Genomic DNA, 23565 nt, shown 5'->3' with positions numbered 1-23565 from the left:
AAATATAATTATTATGTATAGTAATAATTAATGCCAAATAAAGTTTCAAATAATGGATAACCTCAAGTGGGACGCAGAGAGGCTGAGTGTGACCGACTAGAGATGCCTGTAGGACGGTTGTGCAGTCAGCCATGAACCTGAATGGTCTGTAGCGCCAGTAAATAAAGTTTTGATAGGTAACTAAAATATTTTTTTTTTCAGAGTCAATGAAAATAAATGTTTACAAATACTTAATAGATTTTGTAAAATTAAATAAATAAAACAATATTGTCATTTATCCCCTTTTTTATTTTTATTATTTGTCCCCATTTAATTTTTTAAACAAATTAACTGCAGTTTCATCGGTTACAACATTTCCAACCAATAGCATACATTTTAATGAATATTGACGAAACACACACTATAAATATACTTAATAGTATTGGAATATTTAAACTGTAAAGCAGTCATGGACAACTCTTTTTAATCCATAGGACAGAATTAATAACACAAAATTGTAGCAGGACACAAAAATAGCCCATGGCAAGGGCAATAATAAAGATAATCATTTTTAAATATATTTCAATTAAAAATTAATACAATCGACAGAGTTTGAATTGGACATAGTTATGCAGAAAGTAGCCAGTACACAAAAAATAAAAAAATGAGATATGATATAGATCAGATGCGAGAAGTTTTCTCTACATTCTGCTGAAAATAGCCAAGCCGCAAAAAAAATATTCTTGAAATAAAATACTATTTACAATTTGACAGTTTACATACATTTTTAATAATCATGTTGTTACTAAAGTACCATTATCTCAGCTCGAAATTATTGTGGACTGGCTACAATCTGCATAACTACGTTCAATTTAAATTCTAATTGATTAAGTTGAAGATGTGCTGTTGGTGAATGTGCCTGAAGAGGCCAAAAGGGGTTGTAAAAAATGATTCAATTGGGAATGTACAAAACATAAGTTATTTAAAATATTCCCATTGTTTAATAATAGTAGTTTTATAATTAATTACAAAGTTTTTTTTTTACCATTAACGATCCTAAGATCATAATATGAACCTCCATAGAGTGGAGGTTGTATCAACAGATTTTTGTCATTACAAGAAACGGATGTTAGCCCATATTAGGCCCTATTAGGTCCAAACACACATCAGAAAACAATATGTGAATTTACCAGACGTAGGATTCGAACCCGCGAACCATGACATTATAAGCCAACGCGTAACTGCTCAGCCATCGTGGGCGTGGTAAACATACATTGAGCTAAGAAAAAAAATCCTTTACTGAACTTTATTTCTGCGACGCCTCACCGGTTTATCGAGGGGATTATTGTGGCATAACATATGGATTTTCAAAAACTTTGTAGATTTATAAACAACCTTGCAGACATCGCACGTGAACACTGTCTTGTCGTGATGAGTGGCCATGTGTTCGTTCAACTGGCTCCGGCGCTTACATTTAAAGTCACATATTTTACAGCAAAACCGCATAATATCATTGTGAATGTTGCTGTGATACTTCAAATACTGCTTCGTTTTGAAGGGAACATTGCAAACTTCACAAACGAAAGGCTGCTCCTTTTCGTGAGTGAGCAAATGTTTATTAAGGTATCGCATCGACTTAAATTTGGCACCGCATACTTTGCAGAAGATGGCGTTTCTGTGACTCATTTTATGCTTGCTTAAAAGATAAGTGCTGCTACATCTGTAAGAGCACTTGTCGCAGCAAAACGGTAAGATTCCCTTGTGTTGCATCTTATGGTAGACCATCGAGACTTCGCGCAAACATTTAAACTTGCAAATATCGCAAGTGAGACATTTCCTTCCCCTGTGCCACCCCATATGAAATTCCATACTTCGTTTGGATATGGATTTAAAATCACACAAGGTGCATTCTAACAAAGGCTTGGGTTTAACACAAAATTCTTTATGCTGCGTCAGGTTTTCCATATATACAAACTTTTGAGAGCAAATATCGCACGAAAATTTTTCAGGATGCACCCTCCTGTGGCGAATGAATTTATGGTAGGAAACAAATTCTAACGGGCAAAAGTGGCATTGGTACAGCTTCTGAGGAAGCATTTCCAAGTCGATCAACCTGTCAAGGTCATTGGGGACGTCTTCGTGGCGACACATTTTAATGTGTTCATCATAGGCCGTCGAGCATGTGAATATGCACATACAAATTGTACAACGATTGTATTTGATGGTATTGCCATTTATATTTTTGCACATAGTAATTGATTTCGTGTCATCATTTGCTTCACCGCTGCATGTGCAGTGATCAACAATTTCTTCGCTTGCATGGTCACCAACGACTGCGTTGTCATCGATTCCAACTTTAACATCCACGTCAGCAAATTCGTTACCATCGATATCGTCAATCCCTAAATCGGGCTCCACTTCGATTTCTAATTTTATATTTGAAATATCAATATTTCGTTCTTTTTCAATGGATATCTCCACAACATTTTGTTGCACTTCGTGATCTTCAACCTCCATTTTCACATTCATCTCGCTTATTACTGTATCATCATGACAATCTGACTTCTTCAATACCCTTCCACTGCCTTGTGCATTACACGATACTAATTGTGTTGTATATTTAGGTGTTTTTCTATGGTTTTCATATTTTTTATTACCATAGCTTCTGAGTACTCTAGTGTTTTTGTCACCATCACGTTTAACAAGTAAACTTTCAGTGTTTTCAATAACCTCCTCAAAATCAGTTCTACATTCCAATTTTACACCTGTGATTTGAGAGTCAAGAGCCGATCTTTTGTTTTTATTTATTTTTTTATGATATCCCTTGCGTGAGGTGTTGCTTTTGTTGTAACCATTATCAAATAAACATTCAGCCTTTTTCTTTACTTCCACAAAACCGTCGATTGCTTTATTTAATTTCGAAATTTCAATGTCCACTTCACCATCAACATCAGCCTCCAAAAAAATTTGCAGCGGTGTATATTCCTCGGCCTCGGTTTTAATGTTCATTACATTGACCAACATATCATCATAATCCAGTTGTTTTGCCTCTTTTTCTATACCTTGTACAGCTGAAGATATGTTTGTTCCACGTTGAGATGTTGCGCCATTCGTTGGATTTCTAAACGGTTGACTTTCATTATCAGTATCACGTTTACCGAATAAATTTTCAATGTCTTTCATTACTTCATCAAAAACATTTCTCTGTTGTATTCCGTTATTGTTAATATGTGCATATCCTGAGGTGCTACAAGTATTCCTTTGAACAGATGACGTGACCGGTTGAATGTTTTTAGCAGTAACAGTGTGCTGACGTATCGGGGGACGATATGATGTTTGTGTTTGCCGCTTTTGAACAGAATGATAAGTGGATATGTGGCTATCTAAATATGTTGACCACGGAGATGTGTAATTGCATGCATTACATGAGAATAACTTCTGCGTAGGATGTTCTAACTTATGTTTGATTAAATCACTTTGCTGTTTGCACTTGTAATAGCACTGTTTGCAAGAAAACCACTTTGTTCCAGACTCCATAATGTTCCAATTCAAGATACTTCTCAATTTTGGTGGGTGCCCATTCAAACGACTGCCTGCAAAAAAAAAAAAAATTCTTCATAGATATGATTGAAAGCCATTAGAGCAGAACGGGTGCATTTGAGATTTAGGATAATAGTAACAGGCGAACGCCGGATTTCTAAAAAAAGAGATTTATATGTTATATAATTTTAAGTTATATTATTTGAACCAATGACTTTTTTCATCCTTGGAAAATATACAAGAGAATTTATCGCCAAATTATTTGTTCAAAACTGTATTTAATGCCCCGTTTACACGTGCATGAATTTACTGTTGACAGTAAGTATTATCGCAGGCATAACAAGCAAATGTATGGGTAAACATGTATTATCCTGCAGTTGCAAGCTTGCATGCATGAATCAGAAAAGTTTGGAAGCTTCTGAATTTTTTTTTTTCGATCTGCGCCTGATTAATGCGCAATTAACTACAAATGAATTTTCAGGTTGACCGATTTTCACTACGATTAAATAGCATGAAATGGTACCATAAACTGACAACATCGGGTCTCGCTCACTTTTAAAGAATGAGATTGGAGAGACAGTCAGCACTTTCACACGTTTACGCAACAGTTATTATCACGACAGTTTAAAATACTCACTATTGCTGCCAGTAAATCCATGCATGTATACAGGCACTATTAGCTTTGAAAGGCTTTATAGAGATAATCATTTCTGCTATATATGTTTATTTTTCCCCGAGAAGTTATGAAGGTAATCTAACTATTGTTTGAATGAACCTTTTGAAATGAGAAAATTTTTCACTTCCAAAAGATTAAAAATTCGGCTAAAATCTTTGCCCTTACTAAACCATCTTCTATCAGTATGTAAAATAAGGTTAGCTTGTGAGGAATTGCCCTTTTCTACAAGGGCTTTAAAATTCTGTGTGATAAAGGGTTTGTTCGAATATTGTTGATTATTTTCAGAACGACATTTATGATGCCATGTTCAATGGATGATATTTTGGCACATAATGCTTCTTGCTGATTAATACAATGATAATACATAAAAGTACGCGAAGGATTCATCTCTCTTGCAATGGGAAATGAATCCATTCTTGCAGCCCATCATTGCTGGAGCACCATCAGTAATTATTGCTGATACCTTGGGCGCATGAAAATACCAGTGGAGATGGAGGTAAGATATTATGTTTCGACATAAATAGTGCACACTAAACTTTGTCGGTTGAATGTATTTGTTTTCATTGAATCAAGTCTACCTATCATGTGTAGATAGTGTTTGTTAGTTTTTAAAATTTCAATAAACCCTGCCTAATCCAAGCCATTGTAGATAATAGTCAAAAAATATCCGTTTATCTATAAAATATTTAAAATTATGCCATCAAACCATACATAATTTTAGATATTTCATTGACAGAATATTTTTTTATCGATTATGGTTTACATGACAGGGCTTAAGGGCCCACATGCCCAACGTAGGTCAAGATGAAGCTTTTTCGGTATTTTCAGAGCATAACCCTGGACATTCCTTCAATGTTGTAGATAATCTATTTATATAAGTTTAAATCCTTTATATGTATTTTAAACATTTGATGACTGCATAAAGTATTTTTTTTACATAAAATAGTATTCTTTTAAGCCTCAAGCTCTAATGTTTCAGAATATAGTCATATTTCGGTACATAACTGTGCAGTGGTGTTAAGATTTTATACATTTATTAATTTTTAAACGCATTTATAAAACCATTAGTATAATTTATTACGAGATAATTTTTGTAAAATATTCACGATAAAAAATTATTTTGATAATCTCTGTGATCCCAAATTTGACAAGAATTAGGCATTTTATTATTCAAAAAATCGGCAAGATTAACACATTTGAAGATGATTCTAAAGATACTTATTATAAGCTATGTCTTTGACCATTCAAGTGTGATAAAAATCTTATGAATAATGATTGTTTTATAATAATTATTGACCTAATAAGGTAATATTTTTTTGAAATACGCCATTTCTATTGGCATTTCCCAGTGGTTAAGCTACAACATAGGGCCGTAGCAATAAATTGACAAACGATTAATGAAGTAGGGAGTAATAACATGATAACGCGCGTGTTTGAACATGTACCTAACTGGAAAAAAAATTGTTTTTTTAAAAATGGTACATGTTCAAACACGTGTGTTAACATGATCTTACTCCCTACATCATTTGTCGTAATATTATGTAAATAATTGTGCTGGATAAATGGAGGGGTAAGTATTGAAAAAATTTAAAAAACCAAATAATTTTTTTATTTACAAATCATACAAATTGGTTTGATGAATGGCGGTGTTTTTTACTTGATTAAATAAAACTCTTTCAATATTATAGATTGATTTGAAGGTTTCGTTTTGTACGTCATCAATGCTAGTAAAATAGTTTTTTAGGCCCTCCATGTAACTAATAGCATCTTCTTTTGATGGAATCGAATTTAAGTCCACCTCTTCTTCACTAAGTTCTGCGTCGGATATGTTTTCTTGGATATGGCTGTCAAATATGTCATCAATTTCCACTATATCCGATGTTATCACGCCGGAGTCAAGGTCCATGTAATCCTGCAAGGGTTCGTCAGAAATTCGTTCCCAGCCATCAATGACATTGTGCTCTGTAGTATCTTCTATTTTGCCTCCTTCCTGTTTCTTGTTGATTCCAGCTTTACGGAAACAATTTTTGATTGTCAATTCTTTTATTTCACCCCATGACTTTACAATGTTATGCATTGCATCTAAAACAGAGACCTTGAAATTTTTGAGATCTTCACCTCGTTCTAATTTAGATAATATCATCTGTACCAGGGTTTTTCGGTAATAATGCTTGAAAGCACGGATTATCCCCAAGTCCAGTGGTTGCAGTTGGTTAGTGGAAGTTAGAGGGAAAAATACTAATTTTATGTTGCTCAGTGTTAAGTTAGTAGGGTGAGCAGGGCATCTATCTAAGAATAACAAAATTTTTCTTTTATTAGCTCCCATCAAACCATCTAAACTATTGAGTTGTCTTTCAAACAACATTGAAGTCATCCACGCTTTTTTATTTGCAGCATATTTTGTCGGTAACGACTTGACATTTTTGAAGCACCTGGGGTTTTGTGATTTCCCAATTATGAACGGGGGCAACTTCTCACTGCCATCTGAATTTGTAATCAAGAGAACAGTGAGTCTGATTTTACTTAATTTTCCTCCACGACAGTCTTCACCTCTGACGTTGAATGTATTCCACGGTAGTACACTGAAGAACAGCCCAGTTTCATCTGCATTAAAAATATCTCTGGGAACATAGTCTGCGATTAAAGTAGAAACATCTGTCTGCTTCCAGCCTTCAGCAATTTCCAAATCAACACTCCGTGATTCACTGCATATCGATCTGTACACCACAGAATGCCTCTTCTTGAAACGATCTATCCAGCCATTTGATGCAGTAAACCCTTCAATATTTAGTCGAGTCGCGATATGCAGGGCCTTTTCTCGAATGATTGGACCACTGACTGGGAGATTGTTGGATCGTGCACTGACAAACCATTCTTTAAGAATCTCCTCCATTTTTTCGTACTTTGAAGTTCTTACGTACATGCGTTTTTCCGCCATGGGACCGCATTGTATTGCACTTTTTATAATCGATTCACGATTTTTAATTATTGAAGCCAAAGTAGTAATTGGTATACCCAAATTACGAGCGAGCGAAACGCGCGAGCCAACATGTTCATTAACCTTTTCGAGAATGTTCCTTTTTTCTTGGATTGACAATGGTTTTTTTTGCCGAGACATTATTTGAAAAAAAAAACGACACAAGACAAACTACAGTGAGTGTTTGTTTCTAAACCATCGGTGCGGGTCAGATCCTGGGTCTATCAAAAATTACATGTTTGTTTGATTGGAATGTTTAAGAACAACTTCTTACAAAAGAGTCTATTAATATAATCCTTAATATAATCCCCCCCCGTCGAAGCCTGCATTTTCCACTTATGAGTAAAAATATTTTTTGCTCATGAAAGGCTTTTGACCTGAAAAAATACACTTTTTATTGGGTATTTAGGAAGTTAGAGGAGAATCTTGCGATATATCTTTGACCTTATGTACAATCTCACATCTGTACCTAGACATTGCTACAATCATGAGCTATATAAGCTCTTTGATAACCCTGATCTCGTCAGATTTTCTTAAGCCCAATCATTGTGATGGGCCGGCTATGAAACATATGGGTGATTAATCACCAACGAATCAACTGACGTTTAGTGGACCATTACGTAAATGGAGTGGGTGAAGATCATCACACCGGAAGCTTGGTATCAAAAGAGAGAAAAAAACTTAAGTACCTAGAATGCATAAGTCTGCTTGAGACGGCCAAGGTCCACCCTAGGCTGTTAGGCCTTAAAATAATTGAGCCTCAGTACCCGATCTGGGCACCTCCTGTATTTATGAGATAATCCGCCACTGATTTCGACAATAGAAGTTTAATTATCGTGCAAACAACAATGGGTTAAAATACATGATCGAGATCTTTTGAGACCAAAACAAAACTAATACAACCTACTGAAGAACAACCCAAAGCAAACAAAAACTACTTATATTTTTGGGTTACGGTAAGTTGTGTTAGGTTTTGGTTTCGTTTTTGGTCTCAAAAGACGTCGGGCCCAAAAACGATATGGAGTACTGTAAAATTACCAAATTGGTGGCTAAAATTTAAAAGAAAATTGTATTATCTAAAATTATAATATAATATATTACCTGCGTTTAAAGTTATAATGAAGCTGACAAGATGATAATAGGTATTATGTAGAAAACTCTGACAATATAAATTACCATTTTAAATAATAATGCATTTGGCAATTGCCAGCGGCGCCAGCGCTGTCAGTAGTCAACTCAGTTGTCGCTTATCTATGGTTAGATAAGAATTATCTATGATAATAATATATTATTATTTCAAGATTCTGAAAAAAAACTTTTTTACATTGACAATTTGAGGTAAAATAGCTTCAAACTATTACTAGGTATTAGGGCATTGTAGAAATAATCTTTCGTACCTACCTACCATATTTTTAGTATGACAAAAATATTAATAAAGTACCAAAATAGTGCGACTAGCAACACTATACTTAATAGTGCTGCCAACTTAAAAAAAAATAATTGGGAAATGAATTCTTCTTCTAATCTTTGCTTTTTTATTGAAATAATGAAAGGAGTTTTACCTACCATTAAAACTCTTATTATTCTTGTTGACTCTGAAGTCCCTTGATATGTTGATCGTATTTTTTGCCTTGTGTTCTTCTGTGCTGGCCTCTTTTTACCCCCTTTTCTACTGGATTATTTATCTCTCTGGTTGCTCATCTTGTTTAACAGGCTGGCAGGACTGACGCTTCTATCGTAGCGTCCTTTGTCTTTGGTTATTCAATTTGATATGTCTCAAGGAAATCAGGTAGGTAGGTGTTCTCTGGACTTCAGAGTCAACAAGAATAATAAGAGTTTAGGTAAAACTCATTTCATTATTTGCTATTGACTCTGAAGTCCCTTGAGATATCTGTTTGTTATCACCTGGTAAAGCAAGATAGATCCTGCAAGATAGGGTGGATGAACCTAACATGAGAATTAGGTATAACATCTTCTTGCTTTTAGGCTCAGTGCACCGGGCTGAACCGAGAGGTCAACATATTTTGTTCCCCCGCTGTAGAAGTTGTGTGTCTATCGGTCTCTGGTAAAATCGTCTCTGTTCTGGCAAAACACACTAACTGGAGAATACTAGTTTTGAGTAATTTGACTTTGAAGTTGTTAAAATGTTTGAAATTGTCCATCATGTGAGTTTATTAAGTAATCCTTAAAATGATGACTTTAAAATAAAGACTGTTTATTTATTAAGGGGGGACATGCTCGTCGAAGGTCAAAATTGAGTTTTTATTGTATATTCAAACCATGATCCTGGACACTCCTTAAACGTTGTAGATGATCTATTTATATTATTTTGAAGCCTTATTATCCTTTATAGTTATTTTAAACATTTGATAACTGCATGAAGTATTTTTGTTACATAAAATAGTATTCTTTTAAACCTCTCGCTCTAATGTTTTAGAATATAGTCATATTTCGGTACATAACTGTGCAGTGGTGTTAAGATTTTTTACATTTATTAATTTTTAAACGCATTTATAAAACCATTAGCATAATTTATTACGAGATAATTTTTGTAAAATATTCACGATAAAAAATTATATTGATAATCTCTGTGATCCCAAATTTGACAAGAATTAGGCATTTTATTATTCAAAAAATCGGCAAGATTAACACATATCAAGATGATTCTAAAGATATTTATTATAAGCTATGTTTTTGACCATTCAAGTGTGATAAACATCTTATGAATAATGATTGCTTTATAATAATTATTGACCTAAGAATAAGGTAGTGTTTTTTTGAAATACGCCATTTCTTTTGTCATTCCCTAGTAGTTAAGCTACAACATACGGCCGTAGCCATAAATTGACAAACTCTAATTAAAGTAGGGAGTAAAATGATATTGACGCGCGTGTTTGAACATGTACCGTTTAAAAAAAAATAAAAAAAAATTCGGTTAGGTACATGTTCAAACACGCGCGTTAACATAATTTTACTCCCTACTTTAATTATAGTTTGTCATTTTATGGCTACGGCCGTATGTTGTAGTTTAACCACTAGGGAATGACAAAAGAAATGGCGTATTTCAAAAAAACACCACCTTCTTCTTAGGTCAATAATTATTATAAAGCAATCATTATTCATAAGATTTTTATCACACTTGAATGGTGAAAGACATAGCTTATAATAAATATCTTTAGAATCATCTTCAAATGTGTTAATCTTGCCAATTTTTTGAATAATAAAATGCCTAATTCTTGTCAAATTTGGGATCACAGAGATTATCAATATATTTTTTTATCGTGAATATTTTACAAAAATTATCTCGTAATAAATTATACTAATGATTTTATAAATGCGTTTAAAAATTAATAAATGTAAAAAATCTTAACACCGCTGCACAGTTCTGTACCGAAATATGACTATATTCTAAAACATTAGAGCGAGAGGTTTAAAAGAATACTATTTTATGTAACAAAAATACTTTATGCAGTCATCAAATGTTTAAAATAACTATAAAGAATAATAAGGCTTCAAAATTATATAAATAGATTATCTACAACGTTTAAGGAGTGTCCAGGATCATGGTTTGAAAATACAATAAAAACTCAATTTTGACCTTCGACGAGCATGTCCCCCCTTAAGCAGGTTTCCAGACGGTAAAGTTTGAAATAAGGAACAATTTGGTATAACTAACTCAATATGTCATTTTTTCGAAATAGTGTCTTCTGTCAGAACAGTGACGAAATGTTTTAAAAGTAGCTTCTTGGCGCCAATTACCTCTCTGCAGGATGTCATCTATGGGGTAATTCTCTAACCAATTTAGAGAGGCGACCGCTGATCGAGTACTGCCAGGTGATTCCTGTACCCCTGCATCAGCGAGTACTGACTTCACCCAATTTCCGATGACTGCTCGAGTCGCAGGTTTTGGGGGGGCTTCTTGACGAGATAAATAATGCCGGAATATTACCACCCTCTTCTCTTCTCTCATTGGAAACGCAGATAAGTTTTCATAGCCAAAATACTGGATCGATATTTTGGCAACTGGAAGCGCTTAATTTCCATCCAGCTTGGCGGTGCCTTGATGTGTCTGTCTTGGAACCAAACACTGGCCATATAATTATATGGTCGCCATTATCGACTAGGCCATTATCCACTACACTGAGTAGGGTAAGGTCATGAACCCGTCGTCCCGATGCGAGTAATAATAATATAGCTGTTCTACGTGAAACTTCATATAGGTTGTATACTAGTGGTGTTGTTTTCTTGAGGTAGTCCACGATTATTCTTGGATCCCAAATCGGTGGTTTTGTAGGTCTAGTCTTGCGGGTGCGCACTACTATGTTACTGCTGATGTCTTTACTGATCATAGGTTTGCAAAAGGTAGCTATGGCTGACTTATGTACAAGAATAGTGTTATATGAAAGACCTTCCTTATTGTATAAGTGACCCAGGTATCTAGCCACTTCAATCGGCTCGGGGGTATTATAGCTTATCGCAGGGGCGGGTAAACTTTTTGGATGGAGGGCCAAATTCAAGAATTCAAAATGAGCGGCGGGCCGCAAGTAAAATACCATTTTTAGATATACACTATTTATTATCACGAAAAATAAACATTACAAAAAAAATATTGAGAAGAATGAAACTGTTGTACATTTTTGAACTTTTTTTTAAATTTAGGTGAGTTTTGTAATTGATATTCTCAAAACTGCTAGTAAACGGGCATCGGAGATATTTGATCGTAAAGAATTTTTATTGAGGTTCATGATCGAAAATGTTTGTTCACATATATAGGTTGATCCAAAAATAACGGACATTTTTCTTGCATACCTACTTTTTAAGTTGGTCGAATTTGTCTGAATTAAGGGCATTGTAAATTGAAATCGATGTTCAACGTAGAAAATCGTGGTTACATAGTGTGAGACGAGACGCAAGGAATACGTACTGAAATAATACATTTACGAAACAACAAATTCTTCAAATTATGATCTATTATCATTTTTTTTTTTAAATTATAAAAAAGTTATTCGTAATCACAAGTACAATTATCGATGGCGGGCCGCGAAAAAATCCGCGGGCCGCAGTTTGCCCTCCCCTGGCTTATCGTGTTGGCCATGCACCATGTCTTCCATTTGTCCCATGCAGGTCTATAACTGCAGCGCTCGAAATGGAAAAGTTTACGAACCGGAGCGCTCGACAAATTTTCTGAAGATATTTACATAGCCATCAAATCGTATGTGTATTTTATAAAAATAAGTGTGTCAGATTTTATATTCTATGGCCTATCTAGCTCAGACGGTCAACATATTTTTCCACGAGACGGAGCGATAATTTTACAAAATTCACGAGCCGGAACGGCGCTCCGGTGCGTTCCGTTCCATTTCGAGCCCTGTCTATAAGTCTTCAAAGTGGATGGTCGCCAGCCGGAAGTGAGAAGTGATCTGTCCTTTACCGACCAGTTAGAAACTAACTCTGCCCACCCTAAATTATCCAAACTGGAGTGATAGGTCCCGGACTTGTGGAGATGGATGGTTTGTCACCGTATCCACTAGAAATGACCCCAAGTGCGGGATTGGGTAGGGGGATTCCAGTGATCTCTGCTGTAGGTCTGCGCTCCAAAAACACTTCTTCCACCATGGGGCCACTAGTAAATATTTTCCTCTTGCCATGTTCAGGTGTGCCAATACTTGTGGAATTAGATTCGGTGGCGGTAATATCCTGGCTAGTTTGAAGTCCCACTGTCGACTGAAGGCATCGTGGAACAGTGCAAGGGCATCGTTCGGATTTCGTGAGACATACGTTGCGACAACATGGGCTGTGTTGGACGCAAACATGTCTACGTCTGGGAGTCCCCATCTTTGAAATAGGGGAGCTGTAGCCACCATAACTAGGTGCCATTCTGGGATAATTTTGCTGCGTGAGAGGTGGTCTGCCACGCAGTTGTATTTTCCTGGAAGGTATTGTGCAGTCAATGATATACTGGCCTGGTTGGCGATTTCCAGGATCTGTCGTCAAAGACTTAGTAGGGTTGCGGACTTTGTGCCCCCTTCGTTGTTGATGTAGGCCACCACTGTTTTGTTATCGGTTTGTAGGAGTAATTCTGATCCCCTGAGCGTTTGCTCCCGGAGTTGTATGGCTGAGAGTACTGCATACAGCTTTTTTCGGTTACAGTGCCACGTGGATTGGCGTTTTGTCCATGTACCTGATAGGTGGTACTCGTCTAACTGCGCTCCCCAGCCTGAATCGGCTGCGTCTGTGGTGAGGAAGTGATTGTAGGTTGCCCTGTGAATCTTTCCTGAGGAGCCCACCACTCGAATCCACCACATGGTGTCCTCTCGAGCTTGTGGTGAAATCGATGTTATTTTGTGAGGGTGGCTCCTTGATAATTGAGCGCTCGTACGTTGTAGACGTCGGCAATGCAACCTCCCCTGTGGAGTGACGAAGGTTGCAAAGTTGAGTCGCCCGAGGAGGCGGTGGGCCTGCCCTGATATTTCCGATTGTCCAGCCTAGTGCCTGCATGAAATCTATCATATAAGTCAGTTGTGACAGAAGAATCTCTCTGGACTGATTTGCCATCAGAAAGTCCTCTAAGTAAGTGACGATTCTCATACCTTTTCCCCGGAGGTGTTCGGCCACCCAGTTTGTTAATGAGGCAAACAGTCTTGATGCTGCCGACAGTCCGAACGGAAGGCACGTGAATTGAAGGAGTTCTCCTTGGTAAACTAGCCGAAGAAATCGGCGATGTTGTATAGCTATAGGTACATGTAAGTACGCTTGGCTTAGGTCTATTTTTACTAACCAGTCTTCCCTTTGCAGGAATGTTGGGAACAGTTTGAACGGCCTTGGTTGTAGGAAACCGTTTAGGCGTTTTAGGTTGAAGACGGGTCGTTGACTGCCGTCTTGCTTCCTTACTAGGAACAGGGTTGAGAGGAAGCTCGGAGATGGTTCTGCTGATTCCAATACTCCCGATTTCTTCAGTTCCGCGATTTGTGAAGTGATCTTCAGCGATTGTCGCGTTTGGAAATCCTTCTGGAATTATACGGAAGGCATTATTAGAGGGGGTTTCTTTATAAACGGAATACGGGTTCCCGTTATTTTTTTAATAATGGTGGTGGTGCACCCTTGGCCTGCCAGATTTCCTGGAAATGCTGGAGGCGTCCCCCTTTGAACATGGTGAGGGAGACCCGGTCACCTGCGTCTAGGGTAAGTGCCCCTCGCACCACCTCGGTTATCTCTGGGAAAACCTCGGTTGGATGGGCGTTGGGCCTCTCGGCAAGCCACCCCTAGCCTGGTCGTCTGGTATCCTCCTCGTGTATCCCTGCCTCCGAAAGGTGTCCTTGTGTCCACCTGACGAAGTGATAGGTTGACTCTCCCTGCCCTGGTCAACCACTTTGATGGTCTGATCGAAGACCTTCTCACGACCCCCACCTCTTTCTAGGAACACCGCCAGTTTATCTTTATTGAAGATATGTTCGGCGCTAGGTGGGATCTTGTTAAGAACCTCTCGCGTGAAGGTGTCTTTTATAACGGAGAGGATTTTCTTTCGCCTCGTCTGAACCAACTCTGCCCGTTTTCCACAAAGGATTCGGGTGACGTCCTCAGACACTTTGTTGAGTGCTGAAGAAGTCCCGAACTCCTTTACGACCGTCTCAAAAAGAGCCGTACCGATGGTGTGGTCACGGACAGAGTCGACCACTCGCTGTAACGCGTCCCGAATACACTCCTTTTGAGCGAGCATCGCATTTTGGAGGCCGGCGATCGTACGCTCCATTAGATGTGTGTCGCTAGATTTCAAAATCAGCCAAGTCCATAATAGATGAATAGGAAAAAAACAGCTTTTTGTTTTCTCAAATACACAGTCACAAGGGTGAAAGTTTATATTATTTCGAGTATAGAATATTTAAAATTAATAAATTCCACATTTTGATAATGCGGAAATGTTAGAAAGCAGTAGTTCTTCATCAATTCACAAAAAAGTAAAAAATACCTAAAGGTGGACTTGGCTGATTTTGAAATGTAGCGACACATGTATCGTTTGCGATGAACGATCGTAGGGGCGTAACTCATCGTTGAGTGCCAACTCAACGAAAGACGGGGCCGCCAAATATTGTTTTTGGGTTTCAGCGTAGCGAACCCCCGCCCAATTATCTGTGTCGAAAAGTTGGAGTCTGGTAAGTTCCGCTACCCGAGTTTTGTCTGGCGTCGGAAAAGCAGGCTCCTGTACCACGACACTAAATACAGGCAACGGAATCCTGTTGGGTTTTTCGCTGTTTCAGGCTTTGCGGGCGGCCGTAAAAAAACTTACCGGAGAGTCGATGCTTACCGTCGGCCTCTGCGGAGTAGGCACCACTGCAGGCAGACCCTGTTGGGTCAATATTGAAAAAATCTGAGATACCTTGTTATCCAGTGACATTACTGATGCCCTCAGTTCACCTACTGGATCGTCCAACAGTAATTCCGACTCATTCGAGTCGGTTTCCATCGCTAGTCCCTCCGCGATGTTGCTGGCTTTATTACGCTCCATGTTAATGCACAAATTTCACAATTTAACTGTACTTTCGTTTGACAAAATTTTTTCGCTTCTGACAAAGGAAAAAAACAATTAACTATGAATAACCAAAGACAAAGGACGCTACGATAGAAGCGTCAGTCCTGCCAGCCTAGTAAAGAAGATGAGCAACCAGAGAGATAAATAATCGAGAAGAAAAGGGGGTAAAAAGGAGCCAGCACAGAAGAACAAAAGGCAAAAAATACGATCAACATCTCAAGGGACTTCAGAGTCAATAGCAAATAATAATATTTTGATAAAATTTCGTGGAATCGGAATTATACATCTAACAATTATTTTAACCAAAGAGGTTAAACATTCGGACATCGGAAAATGTCCAGGGTCAAGGAGTCCAATCTCTTTGGAAGTGACCGAAAGTATATCTATGGTGGCGTATTATCGAAGTGGCAATACAACATGAATACAACCCAGTGTTGCCAACCGTACTATAATTATAGTATTTGTACTATCATTTAGGTCCGCGTACTATCTACGATATAAAGTAGGTATAGTACGCCCAAAATACTATAATTTTGAATATCGTACTATAATTTAATATAAAAGTACTATAATTTCGCATTTGCCATTTCGAAAATTTTTCCTAAAAAAAAACGAGCCGATCATGAAAAATGGGGAACCTGCGGCCCGCGGCAAAATATTTTTCCTAAAAAAAAGAGCCGACTATTGAAAATTGGGATTAAAAACACCAAAGGAAGATCAAAAGTCAAGTCAAGTGAAAATTGGGAACATGCGGCCCGCGGTGAAATATTTACACATTCTACTAAATTCTCCGTTATTTTTTTTCTGAGAAACAAAAAACCTATACATTTTCAACAGATGACAACGCGTACTATATTTTATCCCCAAATACTATAATTTTGGAGGCTCTGTACTATAATTCCACTTTCAAAATATGGCAACACTGATACAACCCCACGTGTGGTCGTGCTGCTGTCAAAATACAGGAAAATAATATCTATATATCTAACCTACTTAAATTAGCAACAAACATCTAATCTAGTATTACTTACATATTTTAATTTTAATATAACTAGTTAGCAATGTGTTCTAAAGAAGTAACTATAATCCATTGGTTTCGAAAAGGATTGAGGCTACATGATAACCCTGCATTGATAGATGCTATCAAAGGGGTGACTATACTTATTATTATTTAGAACTAGACCCACTAAAAACACGTGCATGCTAAAGCAGTTTTGGTAAAGATACAGTACCTGCTTCATGACGTTAAGACAAAAAACAATCCAATACTTTACACAACCTCCATAGTTTTAGGTTAATGTATGTTGTGTTGGGTTTTTGATATTAAAGGACCTCGATCATCAAAACGATATGATATGGAGTACTGTATCTTTACCGCATTTTCCACTAAAGTCAGCTGAAAAATCCTTTTTTATTAGACTTATTCAAAAATGTTGACGAAAAACGTTTGTTTTCAATTAATTGTGTGAATCATAATAATATATTATATACCAAGTTTGAAAATTTTTTCGATTTCCATTTCAATAGTACATCCTCGAACTACCGTCATCAGTAATTAAATAATGTTGAATAAATACTTTCCTTGTTTCAGGTTGAACAACACAAATGCGTTCTGAGACCTATATTTATGCTTGACCCCGATATAGTCAAATGGATGAAAGTTGGCTGCAATCGTTGGAGATTTCTGAAACAATCCCTTGAGCAACTGAACGAGAATTTAATCAAATTGAACTCACGACTTTATGTAGTCAGGGGAAGTCCCGAAAAAACTTTTCCTGAATTATTCCGTAAATGGAATGTTAAAACATTAACATTTGAAGTTGACACAGAGCCATATTCTGTTAAAAGAGACAATATTGTTGAAGAATTGGCAGAAAAGGCCGGCGTAGAAGTGATACAAAGAGTTTCTCATACAATTTACAATGTAAATTCCATAGTGTTGAAAAATGGCGGCGCACCACCTCTCACTTATCAAAAGTTTTTGTCAGTTCTTGACACCCTTCCGCCTATACGCAGTCCTTTTGAGACACCAGGCAGGCTACCCGATTTCTCAAAACCTATTTTTGACAGCGATGAAACCTCCTGTCAGACATGCTATGATTGCCCTACCTATGATGAACTAGGTGTCGATATATCAGATTTAGGGCCTTGCTTATATCCTGGGGGAGAAAGTGAGGCGTTGACTAGATTAGAGTCATTCATGTCTAAAAAAGAATGGATTTGTAATTTTGAAAAACCAAACACTTCACCCAACAGCTTAGAGCCTAGCACAACAGTTCTGAGTCCGTATTTGAAATTTGGATGTTTATCTCCCAGACTTTTTTACAATACAATAAAAAACGTCATCGGCAAAAGTTCTCATACAAAACCACCAGTGTCACTGATTGGGCAGTTAATGTGGCGTGAGTTTTATTATGTCGTCTCAGCGGCCACCGATAATTTTGATAGAATGGCAGGGAATAAAATCTGCTGTCAAATTCCATGGGATGACAATAAAAAATATATCTCTGCGTGGTCTCAAGGCAAAACGGGTTATCCATTCATAGATGCCATCATGCGGCAGCTGAAGCAAGAAGGTTGGATCCATCACCTCGCACGGCATGCTGTCGCTTGTTTCCTCACTCGGGGAGATCTTTGGATCTCGTGGGAACAAGGGCAGCGGGTGTTTGAAGAATATTTGCTCGATGCGGACTGGGCATTGAATGCTGGAAATTGGATGTGGCTATCTGCGTCAGCATTTTTCCATCAATTTTATAGAGTTTATAGTCCTGTAGCATTTGGGAAAAAAACTGATAAAGCCGGACTGTATATCAAAAAATATGTTCCAGAATTGATAAAATTTCCTCAAGAATACATTTATGAACCGTGGAAGGCTCCCTTAACTTTTCAGAAGTCTGTCGGATGTATAATCGGTAAAGATTATCCATTGCGAATAGTTATCCACGAGGAAGTGTATAAAATCAATATTTCCAAAATGTCTCTAGCATATAGAAATAATAAAAGTGATGTTCCTAAATCACAAAAACGACAAAACAATTTACAAAATAAAAATACAAAAATGAAGAAATAATAATTATCAAAACAAAAAATTATTCAACGAAAACGACAAGATTTCAGAAAGTAACATTCTATATAATATTGAACATACATAATTTAAAAACATCTCATGCATCCCTTGAAAAAACCCATTTTAGAAAGAAAATATGACACCCGACAGGACTTGAAAATTAATTAATTGGAAAAGCACACTGGCGCGAATCCAGCAGTCACAGGTCTGGATGTGGCGGACCTCTGAAATACCAGATTAGTGATATTTCGCTGTACCTACCACGAGATATTTTTTAAATTACCTTCATGAATGTATTGCTTGAGAATTCCGCTGCTGTTTTTTTTTGTATTCTTATTTTGTCACCTTGCACTTGCTTCACATTTTGGACAAATTTTACAGGCCATTCTCAAGAGATAATGTCGTAAAGTATTACAGTTAGTTGAATGAATGTGATCACTGTTCAAAGTAATATGTTTAACACGTTGATCGCCATGGGGGTGACCAGCAATGGATTACGTTAAGGGGGCCATGGGGGTCACCGGTGACCGGCAAAGAAGACCTGCCTTAGAGTTGTTCTACAGCGCCGGCGGGCACGCGCGCAGTGCATTTTTCGATACGCGGTGACCGGCATGGCCCTTCTGTATATTACTGCCACTTGGCCTGAAAATATGTCTTCCCAGTCACAAATATAGGCTCACTAATGTAAAGAATGTAAATAATGAAAAAAAAAGTTTTCCTTTTAAATTGTAAATGTGTTTTTATTGATATAAAAATTAAATAGATTATAAAAATGTAAGTTATTTACAAAAATGATTATAAGGTATGTATACGTATATTTCCAGTTTATGTGTATCCAGGTATTATACTACCCAATTTGAAAACTTTTTCCGTATTTGTGCCTTTTCTGTTTATTATACTATCTAAATCTAAATATAATTCGACCGTGAAATGGCACCATGCTCTCGTCAACACATATGGACAGGTGACCGGCGAAATGGCCGGCCCGGCGCAATAGAATAAATTAACTTGTTGGCGCCGCGACGGACACATGTGGCCGGCACATCATAAAAACCAATATTTACGTAAAAAAATCATCAAAATGAAAAAAAACATATTCTTTCATAACCTATCAAATAATACCTTAGAAACAAATAATCATTTTTTAACTATTTTATGTAAAACTAGTTGGCGATCAATGCGTTATAAAGCTGAGAGAAAATGATCAAAGGAATAAGATACTTTTTAATTAACTATTTCTTCTATTCAACGAATAATTCACAAGATTTAAGAATGTACCATTCTAATTATTGAACATACATAATTTTGAGAATCACTTCTGAGAAAATATATTATAACCAATAGAAAAATCTTTTTGAAAAAAGTAATCCACCCGGCTGGAATCGAACCACCATCTCTTGGGTTTACGCCCCGTCCCCGCATTATCCTCTATGTTACGAGGCGACATACTAATTGCGACAAATTTTAACTATTGGCCTTTTTAATACCTACTCATCAGTGCTCTTCTAAATCAAGCTACTTTGGCAATCGGTTTTTCCGTGATGTCGGTTAGTAATTGAAGTAGTAGGTATTTACTTTGATTTAATAAACAAATCATTTCATTGTTAAAATAACAATGCTGCCGAGCTATTCTTCATTATGGAAACTACTACTACTATTTCTCTGTACCCGGTTGCGCTCCAGCATCAGAGCATAGAACAAGCACAAGGTCGCGCCACTTCCCTCAGTCCATCGCCACGTTTTGCGCCTCCTACCATTTGAGACCTGCAGCACTGTAAGGTAAGGAAGAGTCAGCAACGAAATCCTCGTGCTTGTGCCACACGGATACGGAATGTTGGAAATCTCTGGACAGTATCTGGAACACATGTCCAAGCCACGTAAAGCACCTCTTCGTGACTATGCAGTCGTACCAATGTACCCATAAGATTTGACGGAGACATTGATTTTCAAAGCTCAAAAACTGAGACCTTTGAGTCTTGGTAAGTTGCTACATCTCACAGCCATACAGGAGCACACTACTAGCATTTTCGTGTTGAACGAACAAATATTGATCCTCAATAGTTTCTCCACACGGCTTTAAGTTGACTGGATGTAGCCTGTCATGCCCATGCGGATTTTAAGTTCATGGAAAGACTGCCATCGTCAGGAACCGTGACATCCAAGTATTTAACCAGATGTATGCCACAAGCACAATAATTCTGTACGCGCAGGGCCAGCCAAAGAAAATAAGCATGTATACATGCTGTACTTTACACTTATTATACTAGCCCGGGTCGATTGTTTTAAATAATTTAATATATTATACACATACTGCCATCTCTTAGAATCATGATGAAATACTTAACCGAAATATAATTAGTCTTTATGATATACTTTTAACATATTTCCAAAAAAGATATGTTTATAACATTTTATTTTTTCATAGAAATTTGTGGCCCGCCGGGTTCCGCCACGCTAATACCTAGTTCAAAATTTAATATAATTATTAATACTAGACATAATTAATTTCTGGCGTTCATTACCGTGAGAATAAGTTCGCTTTCGGCATTTAACAGATTAAGTCGCTTTGGATCGACATACAGATGTGAACAAGCATTTTCATCCATGAAATTGATTAAAAGCAAAACACGGTCGTGAATAACTGATTCAAATTTGAAGAATTTTCAGTAACAGATTTAACACCAAACATTGAAAGACTATCGAAATCCAAACGTCCATCCTGCTCAGAGCTCTCTCCAACAACTGTGATCCAGAGTTATCTTCACCAAATGAGACTCTCCGGCTGTTGTAACACCATTAGCGGGGTCCACGACAGCGATCACCCTGTCGTCCAAGAGATCATTTCTGACTATTGTAGATTGGTGCTCCATCCAATAAACGTGTGTTTTTTGAACTGGCATAAATTAATTAATTTAATTGCGTGATTGAGTTGTTCCTTTTCCTCCCCTAAGCGAAGCAGATCCTACCCCTATCCCTATTTTCCAACCGCAACCGTAAGAAGGTAGAAAAGGTGCTTGAGTTGTATGGCGCATCTGAACTCGTCTGTGAAAAAAATTGGCGCATGGTATGCAAAAGGTTGGCCACCCCTGCCTTAGGGTATGGAATTAGTCAGAGGAGTTTTAGTGATATCTTCAAGAATACACAAAGTAAAAAGAAAATAATAATATATATAAATAAGAAGACATTTTGTAACAATAACATGGTATTTTATTTATTTGAAGGTGGTCAATTCTTAATTAACTATACATACATAATATTATTTTAAGACAAATGACAATAAATGAATGAATATGGGTTACACAACTGACAAGCTTTTATATAATTGAATCACTTATAATTATTAAAAGAACATAAGATTAATTTTCATTAAGAAATATTTTCAATAAATATCTACCATTCTACATTAAAACAACTTCAGCCAAACATTTATCTTTGGTATAAAACCAAGCCAAAAAAAACTGTTGACTTATAAAACTTAAAAAGACTTTTTTAAAGTCCTGGACTAATATTTGCATAATAATCATTTTATAATGATCACCGATCAAAAGATGAACAAGATTATCATTTTCCCATTAGAGATCACTCATTTCTGGCTTGTCGCAATTTTGATCACAAGAAAGGAAAAAAAAGCTGATCAGTTTATTTGCCAAAAGAATATGTGAAAATCATACAAATTCGAAAATAAAAAAAGTTTCACTGTCAAAATGGTTAAATAAATCTATGACATTTTTGATGTGAATTCATGGTGGCCTGCATATTGTAAAATGAATGGAAGATAAATTTTTAATATCACATTTTACATTGAATTTGAATATATTGGAATGTGATTACTCGACCATTCATTGAAGTCCTGTAGAACATACATTTTGTTTGCGGGACGGCAGAATTTCAGTAACAATGCCTACTTCTTAGGCCTATCCTCAAGGTAATGTACCAATAAACAAGAAAAAAATTAGTGATATAAAAAGCTTGATAAAATATATTGATCCAACAGCACTTGATTTTTACAATGAAATAATCAACTGGATAACGACAGAAAGTGAAAGAACACATGAAATCGAAGTTTTAGATTAAATGTATTAAAAATGATTATAAAAGTAGTTTTTTAAGATATGTAGGTACAATTAATGTTATTATTTTAGTATATTTTATGCTTGATAATTAAAACACCTATGTCCAGTATTTTTAAACAGCTCTCTTTAGTTGATTAAAAAAAAAAAAAAAAGATTTTTTATACAACCTAATGTGTTTCATTTATAGTATTAGCTCACAATTTCGGCGAGTAACACAGTCGAAATTTGTTTGAAAAACTAGCTGGGTTATTCCTTTACTGACATCTGTGATTTTTTTTCAATAAGACTTTAAATAATTCGAAATCAAGCAAAGACACATACCCTGTCGATATTGGAGTAAAACAGATTTCCAATGATTGGTTTCAAAATTTACCGCTAGCTGTTTTGCGCCGGCGCGAATTGATGTTTATTCTGTTATGATGCGCCATTCTGTTATTAATTAATTATGTGCGTTAATTCTTTAAGTGAAAAGTGATTTTATGAATTAAATCAGTGGCTGTGAAGTGAAAACGAAATTATTAACACATAAATAATTTAAAATTCCTATAATAAATCTTTTGTACTGTATGGAAATGCATACGAAAAATTGAGAATAGGTAAATAATAATCAGTAAAATATTTAAATTCAAATTAAAAACTGTAAAATAGATTTTCAAAATTCACGGCCACTCATTTTTATTTCAAGGAAAGTGATGATTAAAATTCTTCTCTTTGCAGTCGAATAAA

General features: G+C 36.5%; 2 protein-coding genes across 3 annotated transcripts; one reads left to right on the top strand and one right to left on the bottom strand.

Annotated features, from left to right (window-relative positions):
- On the bottom strand, positions 1 to 8405 carry LOC147065996 (uncharacterized). Of its 2 annotated transcripts, none has more exons than XM_085955253.1 (2): positions 8274 to 8405; positions 1 to 3572 (listed from the first exon to the last, which is right to left on the bottom strand). In XM_085955253.1, exon 2 carries the CDS (start codon positions 3514 to 3516, stop codon positions 1276 to 1278), a length of 2241 nt encoding a protein of 746 aa, XP_085811379.1. In that variant the 5' UTR covers positions 3517 to 3572; positions 8274 to 8405; the 3' UTR covers positions 1 to 1275. The 2 variants fall into 2 exon arrangements, with proteins under 2 accessions (XP_085811379.1, XP_085811380.1); XM_085955254.1 differs by having other exon boundaries at positions 8349 to 8405.
- An 8207-nt stretch (positions 8406 to 16612) lies between these two features.
- Positions 16613 to 19450, top strand: phr6-4 ((6-4)-photolyase). Its single transcript, XM_085955901.1, has 2 exons — positions 16613 to 16850; positions 17291 to 19450. The coding sequence occupies exons 1-2, from the start codon at positions 16761 to 16763 to the stop codon at positions 18767 to 18769; spliced, it is 1569 nt and encodes a 522-aa protein (XP_085812027.1). The 5' UTR covers positions 16613 to 16760; the 3' UTR covers positions 18770 to 19450.
- The last annotated feature ends 4115 nt before the right edge of the window (positions 19451 to 23565 follow it).

Source organism: Rhyacophila brunnea, unplaced genomic scaffold, assembly GCF_057557595.1.
Source record: "Rhyacophila brunnea isolate RB1 unplaced genomic scaffold, BYU_Rbru_1.0 scaffold_5, whole genome shotgun sequence".
NCBI lineage: Eukaryota > Metazoa > Arthropoda > Insecta > Trichoptera > Rhyacophilidae > Rhyacophila > Rhyacophila brunnea.
The sequence above is the reverse complement of the archived record's forward strand: the minus strand, read 5'-3'. Positions and strand labels throughout refer to the sequence as shown.